At 32.9% G+C, this 16,371-nt stretch overlaps 1 protein-coding gene across 5 annotated transcripts in view; it reads right to left on the bottom strand.

Moving 5' to 3' along the window:
• LOC149066865 (ras-specific guanine nucleotide-releasing factor 2-like) overlaps positions 1-16,371 on the bottom strand; it is a 416,992-nt gene that overhangs the window by 47,443 nt on the left and 353,178 nt on the right. For all 5 annotated transcript variants that reach the window (XM_089253071.1, XM_089253073.1, XM_089253072.1 and 2 more), the window contains exon 14: positions 8,030-8,112. In XM_089253071.1, the coding sequence (XP_089109197.1) occupies positions 8,030-8,112 (83 nt within the window). The remainder of the gene's footprint in view (positions 1-8,029; positions 8,113-16,371) is intronic.

Raw genomic sequence — 16,371 nt, 5'->3', positions numbered from 1 at the left:
TCAACCCTTAGAAGTAATTGACCATCGATACTGTAATCGTATATAAGTGGAGAATGCCTCCTACTATACATTTACACTTATCAATGTTTAAATACTACTTATTATTTACACACCCACCATAAATTCAGTTTGGTAATAGATTCTTGTAATTTAGTATAGATAAAAACTATACTATTCTAATACATATATATAGAAAAATGTACAAACTGTACAATATGATCATTATGAAAATTTAAAATTTGTCGAAAAACATTTGTTTTTGCTTTGATTTTTGAATTCAAATGTACTTTAGCAGAATGTCGTGGGATCGAGCATCTATTTAGGCTATGAAATTAGGATATGCTCTCAGAAACGTTCCGTGTTAAGCCAATGTCAGGGTGATGATGAGAGCTCATACTCCCCCGTGATGAGAGCCCTAGACATCAGTTATAACTTTTTTCATTATATATATATATATATATACACAGTATATATATATATATATATATATATGTATAGAACAGATAACACAAATTAATTATGTGAACCGGAAAGAGGAAAGCAAAATATATGAACAATAAAAATTTCAAAAAGAAATTAATCGAAGAATTCAAAAATGAAAAATTCCAAAAAGAATTAAAAAATTAAAAAAGTCATATCCAATGTCTAGGGCTCTCATCAGGGAGGGTTTCGGAAAGCATTCTTTCGCCTTCATAGCCTGAATAGATGCTCGATCCCCCGACGTTCTACTGTAGTGCCATTGATTGCTGTAGTGCCATTGTGTACATTGGCTATGACTTTTACCATTTTTGAATCATTTTTCAATTCTTTTTAAAATTTTTCATTTTTGAATTCTTTTTGAACTTTCATTTTTGTATTCTTTTTTGTATTCTTTTTTGAATTTTTCATTTTTGAATTCTTTTTGAATTTTCATTTTTGTATATTTTTTTGAATTCTTTTTGAATTTTCATTTTTGTATTCTTTTTTGAATTCTTTTTGAATTTTCATTTTTGTATTCTTTTTTGAATTCTTTTTGAATTTTTCATTTTTGAATTCTTTTTGAATTTTTCATTTTTGAATTCTTTTTGAATTGTTCGATTAATTTCTTTTTGAATTGTTCGATTAATTTCTTTTTGAATTGTTCGATTAATTTCTTTCTGAATTGTTCGATTAATTTCTTTTTGAATTGTTCGATTAATTTCTTTTTGAATTGTTCGATTAATCGATTAATTTCTTTTGAATTTTTAATTTTTGATTTCTTTTTGAATTTTTTCATTTTTGAATCCTTTTTGAATTTTTTCATTTCTGAATTCTTTTTGAATTTTTTCATTTCTGAATTCCTTTTGAATTTTTTTTATTTCTGAATTCTTTTTAAATTTTTTCATTTCTGAATTCGTTTTTGAATTGTTCGATTAATTTCTTTTTGAATTTTTCATTTTTGAATTCGTTTTTGAATTGTTCGATTAATTTCTTTTTGAATTTTTTAATTTTTGAATTCTTTTTGAATTTTTTAATTTTTGAATTCTTTTGGAATTTTTCATTTTTGAATTATTTTGAATTTTTCATTTTTGAATTCTTTTTGATTTTTTTAATTTTTGAATTCTTTTGAATTTTTCATTTTTGAATTCTTTTTGAATTTTTCATTTTTGAATTCTTTTGAATTTTTCATTTTTGAATTCTTTTTGATTTTTTTAATTTTTTAATTCTTTTGAATTTTTCATTTTTGAATTCTTTTTGAATTTTTTCATTTTTGAATTCTTTTTGAAATTTTCATTGTTCATACATTTTGCTCTCTCTTTCCAGTTCACATAATTAATTTGTTTTCTGTTTTCATATAAAAAATGATATTTTAACAATGGCTTTTTTATATACATTGCATATTACAGCTGCCTATGATATTGGTGAGATTCGATGAAAATTAAATTTTGATAATATACATATACACACAAGACAGGCTGCATAGCAATCGGGTATGACATTTTACTGGAGAAACGTTGATTCGAAAGGCATCCCTCCAGTTAGAAAAAGTTTCCAAATAACGTATTGTACTCATATATGTCATTTAGGTTTGAAGGGGTTGTAAAGTTATTTAAAAAAAAAATCTGAATTTTTATATGGTCCCCTTGTGCAAACCCTTCAATTAGAAAGTTGTTGCCCAATCACTCCTGATCCCAAAATACTCCCTGTTTTTGGGGGAAAAACCATTAAATGCGGGAAAACCGCTTTTACCTGCACTTCACGCTGTTTTTCCCAAATTTCCCCCCTTTTTTGGAATTCGAATATCTCAGTAAATATTGAGCTTAGAAACATGGAATTGTTTTGTTGGAATCAGAAGAGACAGGGCAATAACCTTATTTAAACTAGAAGTTAGAGCGTATAAAAATTGAATTTTTTTATTTTAATAACTATACAACCCCTTTAAACATGAATGACATATCTGACTACTATACGTTATTTGGGATCTTTCTTTAATTGGAAGTATACCTGTAGGATCGACGGTTCGCTAGTGAAATGCCATACACCCCCCCCCCCCTGTATGCTATGCACCCTGTATATAAATATCTCACATCCATTCCCGATTATTCCCTCTTTCTCCTGTTTTTTTTTAATTTTTTTCTCCCGGAGCCTCCTTTGACTTCGAGATTCAAGTCTCGCACGTGTTCTGTGTGGATATGGCGCATGCGTCCTGTACATTCTGAGTTCGATCGAATCTTTTCCACAGAGAGAACACAGAGAGAGAGAGAGAGAGAGAGAGAGAGAGATCCACCTTCTTCACTATACAAGCTTGATTGTCGTCTAGCATTTCTCTCCCTCTCTCTCTCGGTCCCCCTCCATACATGTGTATAACACTCACTATATATATAAGTATTGCCGGGGTCCCCGTGCCGGGAACCTCAGCAGCGGATTTCACACATGCAGCATCATACGAGGCTAAAAAAAAAAAAGAACTAAAATAGGGAGAGTCAGGATCGGGAGTATGTATGCTGCTGCTGCCCGGAACAGGCGGATTTCTCACGGACTTGTTGATGGCCGGCTTTGGTGTACTTGTAGTGTGGGATAGGAGGGCCAACAGCTAGAATTATAGACCCATTCCGGGGATTGGTTGGAATCTTTTCATTGTGTGTTTGAAATGGACAGCTGTTCGGAAAATGGATTTTATAGGTGTTAAATAACAACATGAAAACTATCATTTTCTGTAGGATTTGATGAATTATTAATGCTATTGTAGTCCTGGATGCCAATGAAATACCAAATTAACTTGTTTTAGGGGACCACAGCTTGGTTACGTCCAAGATTATAGGAGGTTCTTGCCTGAGGGGCTGTCGTCTTCAAAATATACAGGGTGCAAAGTTAACAGGGGGTTATGACATATTAATGGTGAACCGTTGATCCAAGAGGTATACTTTCAATTAGGATAAGTTTCCAAATATCGTGTAGTATTCATGTCATTCATGTTTCGAGTAGTTGTAGATTTATTAAAATTTAAAAAAAAAAACTTTTTGTATAATCCCCATGTGTCCCGATTGGAAAGTTGTTGCCTTGTCTCCCCAATGGAAAAAAAAAAAGAATCCATGTTTCTAAGTACAATATTTATTAAAATATTCGAATTCAAAAATCGGAGGGAAAATAGTGGGAAAACAGCTCTAAATGTGGAAAATCCGTTTTACCCGTATATATGATAGTGAAAACACTATTTTAACCTGCACGATTGGATGGATTATTTGAGTTATCGGAGTCTTGGAAGTTAATAAGGTATCTAATTAGCAAACTTTAGGGACCCGCGGGTCTACAACTTGATCATGGTCTTAATTGTGAAATACAGGGGTTCTTTCAGGAGGTTTGGTCTCCAAAATACACGTGCGGGGATTGATTTTACAGATGCAGAATAACCTAAAAACTACGATTGGCTGCAAGATTGGAGTCCTGTACTCTCGAGGGATTCTTGACCAAGTGCTTAGTCTTCAAAATGTATGTCCGGGAAAATGATCTTATAGGTGTATAAGATTAAACTATGATTGTCTACGGGGGATCCTGGGGTAGATTAATGTTGAATTTTCGTGGATGTCAGTGGAATATCTATTACCAAAGTATACGGACCCCCCCCCCCTTTGTAACACTTGCAAAAGTACTGCCGGGAACTTCAGCAGCGGATGCGGATTTTACACGTTTAGCATCATACGAGGCTAAAAAAAACTAAGGGAGAGACAGGATCGGTAGTATTAATGCTGTGCCCGGAACAGGCGGATTTCTCACGGACTTGTTAATGGCTGGATTTGGTGTAGGCTACTTGTAAGTATGGGAATAGGAGAGTCAACAGCTATATATATGTAGAATGTGTTTGAAATGGACAATTGTTCAAAAAGAAATTTTTTTTATAGGTCTCGAAGTACAACCTAAAAACTATCATCGGCTGTAAGATTGGGAGGATTATCGGGATTATATATCGGAGTTTGTGTTGATGGAATTACTCTTTAGCTTTCTTTAGGGACCCGAATTTGGCCCTCCCAGTTTGTTTAAAGCTTTGATAATTGAATATAAGATCAGGGAATCAATATTTATTTCTAGTCTACTAAATATACAGGGTGATCAGCGAATAAGCCCTTATTTCAAAATAAAATATCTCTGCAACAAAGATCAATAGAATTATGCGGTAAACGGTACGTTTATTAGCAAAACTGTAAAAATGTTGTACAGAAATTTCGAAAATTTAGTTTTTTTTTTAATTTTTTAAAATTAGAAAAAAAAAACAAAACAAAACTGTGGAGATTCTGGGGTACCGAAAATCCTCATTTGTGTGAAGAGAAACCACTGCATTCGCCTAAAGTTACTGCATAGGCTGCGGTATGCGCCATGTGTGCTGACAAATTGTTCCAAAATTGTAACGTAACGTTCAGTAGTAATCGTTTCTCGCACGAAGAAGGGGCCGATAATGCCCCTAGCGCATACCGCAGCCCATGCAGTAACTTTAGGCGAATGCAGTGGTTTCTCTTCACACAAATGAGGATTTTCGGAACCCCAAAATCTCCAGTTTTGTGTTTTTTTTAAATTTTAAAAAATTAAAAAAAAACAAACTAAATGTTCGAAATTTCTGTACAACATTCCTACAGTTTTGCTAATAAACGTACCGTTTACCGCATAATTCTATTGATCTTTGTTGTAGAGATATTTAATTTTGAAATAAGGGCTTATTCGCTGATCACCCTGTATGTTCGGAAACTTTATTTGATAGGTGAGAAAAAAATAACCAAAAAAAACAACTATCACTGTCTGCAAGATTGCATGGATAATTGGAGTCGTGGATGTTAATAAAATACCTAATTAGCTTACTTAGGGAAGACCCACGGGGATCCCAGTTTGGTTACGGCCTTGATTGTTGATAGAAAAAAGGGATTCTTGACAAGAGGCATAGTCTACAGAAGATACGTTCGGAAAATTGATTTTATAGGTGTCGAGTAAATCAACTTTTAAACTATCATTGGCTGTATTAGAGTATCGGGGCATCGGAATCCTTGGTTATTATGGTATTATGCAGTAAAATATCTAATCAGTTTACTCATGAGTCCCCAGTTTGACTACAATCTTGATTGTTTATAGGCTCTTGACTTTGAGCTTAATCTTCAAAATATATATATTCGGGAAAATTATATTTCAGGCGTCAAAAATTACCTAAAAACACCATTACAAGATTCGATGGGTTATGGGGGTCCTGGATGTGAATAAAATATCAAACTAGCAAACATTATGTGCCCGCGGGGCACTAGTTTGGTTACGGCCTTCACTGTCCTTCTTCAGGGGGGGCTCAGTCTTCAAGATAGGCAGTTTTTCCGAAGAATGGTTTTATAGGTGTCAAAGAATAACCTAAAACTTTTTATTCGCTGCAAGATTGGATAGATTATCTGTGCTATAGGAGTCCTAGATTTTAATAAAATATATAATTAGGAAACCTTAGGGACCCCCCCCCCCCCAATTCTGAGCTTTGATTGTTATTAAAAGCGCCTTTGACCGGGGGCCTAGTTCTGAAAATAGACAGCTGTTCGGAAATTGAGTATTACCGGGGTCCCAGTCTCTCTCTCAGGGCCGTCATTTCAACTTTTTCCGGGGGGGGGGGGCAAAGACATGTACTCAGTGTATATATATATATATATATATATATCATTTTTAGTGTATTTTCAAAAAGCCCCCCCCCCCCCAAATGATGGGCCTGGTCCCAGTGCCAGAACCTTGAGCAGTGGATTTTAAACATGCTGCTCTCAACACTAAAAAACACTAAAATGGGCAGAGTCAGGATCGGGAGTATGTAAGCAGCCCGGAATTGACGGACTATGGTGTACTTGTAGTGTGGGATAGGAGGGTCAACAGCTAGATATATTTACCACATTCAGGGGCCAGAACCTATTCATTGCCTTCAAAATAGATAGCTGTTTGGAAAATTAATTTTACAGGTGTCGTATAAACAATCCCTGAAAACTATCATTGACTGGTAATATTGAATGGATTATCGGGGTCATTGGAGTCCTGGATGTTAATGACGTATCTAATTAGATTAGTATGGAGCATAGTTTTCCAACTTTTTTCTCCCATCGCCCCTCAACGCAATCTAACTCATGGGATTCTATTTTATACCTGTAGTTTCTACTGTCCCCTGAAACATTCCATCGCCCCCAAGGAGGCTTTAACGCCAACGTTGGGAATCACTGCTTTAGAGGACCCACGGGGCCCTACATCGGCTTAGGCCGTGATTGTTTGGTATAGAGGCTTTTGATCGAGGGCATATTCATCGATGAAAGTGATTCGTTCAGGTAGTTCGGGAAAATGATTTTGTAGGTATCAAATAATAACAAAAACAATCACTAGATGCAAGATTGGATGAATTATCAGGGTTATCCGAGCTCTGTATATTAATAAAATATGTAATTAACAAACTTTATGGACCCGCGGGGCTCCAGCTTGATTACAGTCTTAATTATGAAATACAAGGACTCTTGACCGGGGGGGGGGGGGTAGTCTTACCTGTATATAACCTTGGCTAAATATCAGTGGCAGCAGGGTGTCCCGAGATCGACTATTATTTGAGCTCTGGATGTTAATGAAATATGTAATTACAGTAGAGTCTCGAGACTTCAAGGTTCCGGATAATCCAGAGGGTGCCGGAGTTTTTCCAAATTACTCTCCTAAACTTATCTGTCTTTTGCAAAGAACGAGTTTCGTTTTATTTTGTGTCATTTCCCCCCCACGAACGTGAGTAAATCCAGTTAGGAGGTCTTCATGCCTAAACTGGTGTCTCCAGGAAAGAATTTTCCACACAAGTTCCCTCTGTAATAAATTTATGGGGAAACAAAATCCGAGTTTTCAGTAATCATAGGTGGCCTCGGACCCGGTTACCTCAGATTATCGAGACTCTACTATAGCTTACTTAGGGGGGAAACCGCGGGGGCCCCAACTTGGCTCTGTCCTTGATTGTTGAATACAGGAGTTCTTAAGTGCCATTGGCTGAAAGATTGGATGGATTATTGGAGTCCTGGATGTTAATGAAATATGTAGTTAGCTTACTTTGGGAACCTTTGGAGCCTCAACTTGGTTACGGAATTGACTCTTAAATACAGGGGTTCTTGACCGGGGGACCTAGTCTCCAAAATAGAGAGCTTTACGGAAATTTTGTGACTTGATATTGTTATAGTCATGCTTTCGATAACAATGTTTCTTCAAACAAAATTAGTCAATAATTGGTTTCCAAAAAACGATCAAAATTTTATTCATTAAATTTTTTAAATTTTACAAAAAAAAAACAGTTGTTTTCATTATTAAAATTTCAAATTTAAATACTTTGGTGTTGGTTTTTTTAAATTAAAAATTAAAACAACAATGGTTTTATATTTTAATGTGATAAAGAAAATTATGAAGTTGTTAGCATTTAAAGAAAATGTATTTTGCAAATTTAAACGGATTACAAATGTATTGATTTGAATATTAAATTGTAAATCATGTAAATCATCGATGTCATACTTATAGCAGATAAATTCGAAATGTATATCGTCACAAATTAACTCACCGTATGGAATGAGGCATCGTCACGGAGGATGAGTCACTCATTGTGCCGTGAAACAGGTCATTAAAATGGACATTATCGATACACTGAGGGCAAGAAAACATATAATGATGATAAATCTCATCACTCCATCAAAAGCAAATTCAAGCACAATTAAATCAAATTTAAGCAAAGAGTAATTACATCACGAATGCTATAATATAGGTACAACTGCTCTTGTAAAGAAAAAAAGGCTTTTATATCGTCCCATCACGACCCTCTTAACGAGAATTTCAAAAAAATAATGTTAAATTAATAATCTTATTGTTGAAATCAACATTTATCGATGAATTTTCAACATGATCTAGTTTCAAAGTAGACAACATCATTTCCCAGCTTTTTTGTGCTGTATGAAATCAGTCTACACTCCGTCTCCAAAGTTTAGATAATGCACTTTTCTTAAAATAACAAGAATACGAAGAGTAAAATTAGCACGTTTTAATGGATAAAATACCTGAAACATTTCTACTTTTACAGGGGAAAAATTTCTACGAAAGAACATTTAGAATATTTATAGTATCGAAAATACAAAAAAATGGCTCTCAAAAGTTTAGAGAAAATTCAGATTTACAAAAATTACCGGCTTTTAATAGCTATTAGACTTCATTTTTTTCTAAAAACCTAAAACCACACCCTCCTCGATGAATCTAATTAAATTCTGTAGGTTTCCAACATCAAAACTGCACCCATGCTTCCTTGATAGAGCGCTTGAAGTCATCAATAGTCGAATACTGTATTTCATTTGCAAACACATTTATCGCAAGATAATGCCCCCAGACATTCTTAAATAGGCTTCAAGTAAGGACTCATCGATGGCTAGTCGAAAACCGATACGTTTCCGCGATTAAAGAGCTTTTCTTGCGGCAGCAGATCTTTGAATAGACACATTACAGTGTTGAAATGTCAAGAGTTTGACTCCTAAATCTTCTCCAATCAGTAGCAAGCTGTTATCGGGGATCTTATTTAAGCATCAGAGTTTTGACGACCAATTTCAAATGTTAAAGAAGGCTGACCATTAGAAGCAAATGCCGTCCATACCATTCTCGAAGCTCGACCTTAACTGTCTGCTGAAAACATCCGTCTGCAACATGTGAGTACCATTTTTTCTTTGCATCATTAAATATGATACCAAGCTATTTGTCTCCTCCATAAAACATGATTTCGTGCCCATTTCAGTCTTTCTGCCTCTCCTTGGCGCTTCCTTGTGACAGGCGATGTCCTAACCACTCGGTTATGAATCAAATACAAACTTCTCTGATCCGTCTATGAACTGTATCTGCTGAAATTTTCACTCCAGGATCTTTTTCATACTTTCATTCAAGGGCATTTTTGGAGTGGAAGCCAATCTTCCAATGGTTTTGCTTTTGCATAAACTTATACTGCTTTGCCAAATACAACTAGGTTTGGCTTTTGGAACACACGTTGGGTCAATACGCGTGAGACATTTTATTTCCACCTGCTAGAAGCAATAGCCAATGCATTTATTTTAATTTCAAATGAAGTACTCGCGAACTATTTCATCGTACAAAATATGAGGTGACTTCTGAAATTTGTTTTCAATTAATGCCAATCCGATAGCTTTCCACTTTTATACTATCACGTATCTGATAGGCCATATAAACGCAATCTTCGAAATTTGCATAAAATTGGAAGTTTTTCTAAACTATTAAGACAGCAATTTTTCAAAATGTTAGGTCTAAAAAGTCCAAAATTGCATTCTGATCACCAGAAAAAAAAATGAAATCCAAACATGAAACGGTATCTTATGGCACAGTTAAAAATGTATAGTGTCTAAACTTATGAGACGGGCAGTAATTCATGTTTGGAGTTCCGTCAGATACCTTGATCATGGATGCTTCACATAAACGAACTTTTTATGCAACAGTTAATGATGCTATTTATTGTGACGTGTCACCAAATTTCCAATTTAAGGTATCCGACTACGTTGAAATCATCACTGGAAGAAAACGTCGTAGAGAAAGATATCGATTTCGATATTTTAAAATTTTCATGAAAGCCCTATTCTTTGTGATCCCAAAACAGGCCTTGTTTTGTTTACATGACGCTCAGAACCGAAGTTACGTCCACTTTAGTGTACATACAAGTAATTTGTGAAGAAATGCTTTAAACGTGTTGTTTTATACTTATAATGACATTTTTGACATTTTACTTGAGTTGTGACATGATTTCTAAAAATCAATCCACTGTATCGTTACGAAATTTTAATGTGATATTTTGCTGTATATTGTTGAGGTTATGAATCAAAATCTAAGGTCTATCACACATATTTTTGAACTACAGTGTTTTATAGACGAGTTTACATTGTTTTATGGATTAGGTGCATATGTCGTTTAGTAGTGTTTTATGGACGAAATGCAAAATAAAATTTCAAAATATTCACACGTACATTAACGTATTTGGGTGTAATCACAAAGCATTTCATTAACAGAATTTTTTGCAATCGTGTTTCGAATATTACGCGAATTTCGCCCAAAATCTGACATATATATATATATATATATATATTATATACATATTATATATATTATATACATATTATATATATTATATACATATTATATATATTATATACATATTATATACATATTATATATATTATATACATATATATTATAATATATATATATAAATATGTCAGATTTTGGGCGCTGTTAGAATTCGTTCCAATACCATTTTATAGAAAAGTACTCTCGAACATAATCGGACATCTGAAATCTCAGAATCTCATGTGACGAAATATCCCAATTTAACTTTCCAATCCACCTGAAAGCACGGTTGACATTTATGCAGAATATTAATAGAAAAAATCATCCATGTCTTTTTATAGCCTGACGGGTAAGGAGATTTTCACTTAAAAAATCCACATACGTTGAGAAAGAACATTATTTATAAAGAATGGAGAGAAAGGTCGATAACTAAAAAACAAACATATTTTAAATAATATTTTTTATCGCAATAATAAATGTAATAATAAAATAGTAATTAACAATTAATGTAATGCGCTCTTAGCAGAGATTGTATTCAACAATAGTCTTGAAAGATGTGCTCAAAATTATTCTTGGAAGATGTGTATTCGGCAGTAGTCTTGTGTGAGACATTGTATTTGACAAGTCTTGAGACATTGTATTTGACAAGTCTTGAGACATTGTATTTGACAAGTCTTGAGACATTGTATTTGACAAGTCTTGAGACATTGTATTTGACAAGTCTTGAGACATTGTATTTGACAAGTCTTGAGACATTGTATTTGACAGGTCTTGAGACATTGTATTTGACAAGTCTTGAGACATTGTATTTGACATTACTCTTGAAAGATGTTGTATTCAACAATAGTCTGGAGAGATGTATTTGGCAAAAGTCTTGAGAGATGTATTTAATATTACTCATAAAAGATGTTGTATTTAACAATAGCTTTGGAAGATGTCGTATTCAAATTCAAAAATAGCCTTGAAAGATGTTGCATTCAACAATAACCTTGGAAGATGCATTCAACAATAGACCTGGAAGATGTATTCAACAATAAACTTGGAAGATGTATTCAACAATAGACCTGGAAGATGTATTCAACAATAGACTTGGAAGATGTATTCACCATTGCTCTTGGAATATGTTGTATTCGACAACAGTCTTGAGAAATGTATTCAACAATAGTCTTGAGAGATGTATCCAAAATAGATTTGAAAGATGTATTCGACGTCTTTTTTAGAGAGGGAGCTTTATTAAACACTACTCTGGAAGATTTCGTATAAAACAAAAGGCTTGAGAGATTCATGTAATGATATTCTAGAGAGATACATTAAACAATACTCATGAAAAGATGTTGTATTCTACAATAGTACTGAAGGATATTTTATTTGACTATAGTCTGAGAAATGTTGCATTCCATTTAGTGACAGCGAAATTGTATTCAAAAATGTTTTCTCGGTGTATTTATATTTGATAATGGTTTCTGAGCAAAGGGATGAGTATGATAATAAGGATGATATGTTTTATCAAAAGGATGATATGTTTTATCCAATGATTGCTTTTGAAGAATGTTATATTCAGCGTTAATTTTGAGTGATTTATTAAACAATAGTCTAGAGAGATTTATTCAACAATAGTCTAGAGAGATTTATTCAACAATAGTCTTAAGAGATTTATTCAGCAATAGTCTTGAGAGATTTATTAAACAATATTCTTAAGAGATTTATTCAATAATAGTCTTAAGAGATTTATTAAACAATAGTCTTAAGAGATTTATTCAACAATAGCCTTAGAAGATGTTGGTTTCAACAATTGTCTTGAAAGATGTTGCATTCAACAATCGTCTTGAGGGATTCTGCATTTTCAACAATTGTCTTGGAAGATGTTGCATTCAACAATTGTCTTGGGAGATGTTGCATTCAACAATTGTCTTGGAAGATGTTGCATTCAACAATTGTCTTGGAAGATGTTGCATTCAACAATTGTCTTGGAAGATGTTGCATTCAACAATCGTCTTGAGGGATTCTGCATTTTCGACGATGATTTCGAGAAATTTTGCATTCAATTAGTGTTACTGAGTTGCAGTCAAGAATGTTTTCAAAAAGTATTTGCATAACTGAAAATAGTTTCTGAGCAGACGGATGACCAAGGGGGATGTTTTATCCAATAATTGTGTTTTAAGATTGTTGCATTAAACAATACTTTCTGAAGAGTGTTATATTAAACGATGGTTATTGAGGAATATTGTATTAACGATGGTTTTTAAAGAGCATTTTTTTCAGCAAGTCTTGAGTGATTCATTCAAAAATGGTCTAGGGAGATGTTTCATTCTTACTGCTGTATTTCTCATTTTTTAAAATTTCTTACTCTCAAGACAACAACTGTCTTGAGAAATGCTCTATTAGACGATTGTCTCGAGAAAGTTATTACTCAGTGTTACTGAGTAAAATTGTATTCAAGAATGTTTTCGAGGCGTAGTTGTGTATCGGACAATGTTTTCTAAGCGAAGGGATGAACAAAGATATGGTTTGCCCAATAACAAGTCTTTGGGAAGATAATGGTGTTTGTTCAAGAATGATTTTCCCGAAAGATATGTTGTGTTAAATAATAATTGCCTTTGGCCGGGATTACACTATAAAAGTTTTGAAAAATATATTTTACAAAACTTGGAAGAAGAACAACTAATAAGCCTTTTGGTTACATCGCTCGAATGTAACCGATACGTTTATTGGTTGCATTTTTAAAGTTTTATGAAATCTCTAAAACTTTTATATTATAATGACGGCCTTAGTCATGCTGCACTCAACTCTTTCTTAACAATGTTGCATATAAGAATGATTTCTGAACAATGTTGCATATAAGAATGATTTCTGAACAATGTTTGACAAAGACACTTCACATTGTTAAAGTATGCGTTGTGTTTGTAATAATGCCGTCTTTATAACAATACTCATCCAATACTAAATCTAGTATGGAAGTTTTTTCTACTTATTAGAATGTTATATCTCCTCTTATAACAAAGAGCATCATAAGGTTTCCTATTTTATTGCAATAAAATTTTTTTCATAAACACTATAATTATGGTAAAACTCATAATATATAAATGACTTAGTTGATTAGAACCATTTGCTACTGTAAAAATAATGAAAATAATTGTGGGAAATCATTTTAAGATTGGCAAGAAATGAACTATTTCACATAATTAAATTCTAAGGAAAACCCCACAGAATATCAAGTACAGAAATGCAGTGAAAATTGATTGTGGAAATAACAATTATTACTATAATATAATTTAGAAAATTTCTTTGGTATGAGTAATTGATTTGAATATAATACTTTTTTAGATGAAAATTTACATGAAATACATAGAAATCTAGCTAGAGATATAATAACATAATTATCCAAAAATTTATTATAGATACCGAATTGATTGATAACATACTATGTGACATCTTGAACGTAAACTTTATTTATAATTACACTACACACAACACAGTTGTTATTTTTTTATATGCCAAACAAATTTTCATACAGTAATCGACTTTCGATTATGGAATTTCATATAGTCACGATTTTATTGAATATGAGAGGAAAAAGTCTTAAAATTATAAGAAATTTATAATGCTTTACTTCAATATAAAAAAGAAGTAATTCCGAAACAATAAGTATGAATATCTGTTGATAAATGTATGGGCACGTCTTTATGCTAAGGTTTCCAAATAATTATTTTCCACTTTTGGAGAACAGTTATCGTAACAATACCTACAAAACACATTTCTTATAATCAGCTTATAGTACTGATATCTAATTATCTTCAACTGACCCAGGCAGAGTCAGCTTAAGAACCTATAGCTCCAATATGGGGGGGGGGGAGTCCTATGACTATAATAAAAAAGGGGGGAGGGGAGGATGAAAAAGGGAGGAATAATTACGAGAAATCGGCGATTATTGTCCAAAATGTTGCAAAAGCGCACAGAAAAATTGCCAATTAATGCTAATATCGCCGAACAAATTGCTAGTCAGTGCCGAAAATGATTTCAAAGGTTAATAAAATTGTCAGTGGTTGCTAATATCGTTGAAAAATTGCCAAAGAGGGAAATGAAGCTAGTTAAGAGTGGGCTTGGGGGAAAAAATCCCTCTCTGTGATTCTGCTGAAATATGCAAAACAATGCTAAAAAATATGAAAATATGCCGCGAATTCTGAAAATCATGAAAAATGTCTCAAACGTACTAAAAAATCATAAAAAAGCCCTAAAATTACTGAACATTATGAAAAAAATGCCTCGTAATGTGAAAATAGTGAAGTATGCAAAATCATAAGAAATATGCAGTTATAGAAATCCGAGCCTTAGTAATAACCATTTCAATGTCAGTTTCACGGACGTAGTTCTCATACGAGAACATGTGGTGTTGGTCAGAACATAACTCCAAAGTCACATTTTCGAGATATAAGCATTTTCATTGCCATTTAAAAATCAGAAATAAAGCATACACCCAAATGCAAATGAAAGTACCATACATCAGCATGTTGTTTAGCCGTATGGACGTATTTGTGTATTTATCTCACTTATAATTAGTTATAATTAGTAAAACTTACTGCTAGATCAAAAAGCCAATTTTTGGAGATATCATGTTCGGACCAAGCATCACAGATTTTTCCACGTTATAATAATTATTCAGTTATAAAGTAAGCTTTATGGTTGCATGTAATTTTCATTAGATGATGTCAAATTAGTTCTATAAAGTGCTTTATATTGGTCATAATATTTTTTGAATAAATGAATATTCCTATTATTTCGAAATGACTTCAATATAATTTGATCTGTTGATTTATTGTTAATTACTAGAGAAGAAAATGTTCAAATTTCTGATTGAAATTCAATATTGAAATAAACGGTTTCGTGTCTTTATAACAGCTAATAGTGTCTAGCGTATTTAAAATTTCAGAGAAGGGCAGCTGAAGAAGCTACGGGCACAATATGTAGAACCTTATACGTTTTATTAAAGAAGTAGACCTTGAGGGAAAAAAATATTTTTTGGGAGTAGATCAGATAGTTATTTTGGAGAAATAGCTAATGCAACTTGAATCAATTTTTTCTACATTATCAATTTATAATACAGCGTAGCAAACGCACCTTAAAAGCAACTACACTTCAAGAATGAGTGCTATGCAAATAAAGTAGTTTTAAAGGATGACAGAATTGGCATTCTTTTTCAGTTGAGAAAGGTGACTTACATATTTGTACTTCGAAAACTCAATTTATATTAAAATATTTATCCATACATTCCAATAACCAAAATATTATCAATGCACGCCACTAAAATTGTCATCAATACGCAGTATCATTACGACAAAAATGATTAATTAATATTTGCCTGCAATATAAATAAATATTACATAATAAGTATTATCTCATGGCCAAATACATTTTCCTCCCCTAATGATGATTGTTATTAAGTTACTATTTCATATCAATGACAGTTCGATGACTATGGGTCTGTTAAGAATAGATCTATCCTGTGAGTTTTATTGAAGAGAAGTAGGAAATGTTGATGATTAGAGGTTATGAGGACATTTTCCCACACATTATAATAGTTATTCGGTTATCAAGTAAGTGTTATGGTTGTATTTGATCTTTATCTGGAGATGTCAAATTGATTTTTATAAAGTGTCTTGAATGTCACGATATTTTTTGCATGAATCAATAAAAACATCCCTGTATAGAAGTTTTAATGTTCATAATATTCAACGTGTATTCAGTTTAATTTGATCTCTTAATTTCTTGTCAATCATTAGTGAAGGAAACATTCCAATTTCC

This window comes from Pholcus phalangioides, unplaced genomic scaffold (genome assembly GCF_987345545.1).
Source record: "Pholcus phalangioides strain wild (caught in Gottingen) unplaced genomic scaffold, Ppha-v1.0 ptg000032l_1, whole genome shotgun sequence".
Classification (NCBI taxonomy): Eukaryota; Metazoa; Arthropoda; class Arachnida; order Araneae; family Pholcidae; genus Pholcus; species Pholcus phalangioides.
Note: the sequence above shows the minus strand (reverse complement) of the source record. Positions and strands in the feature narration are given on the sequence as shown.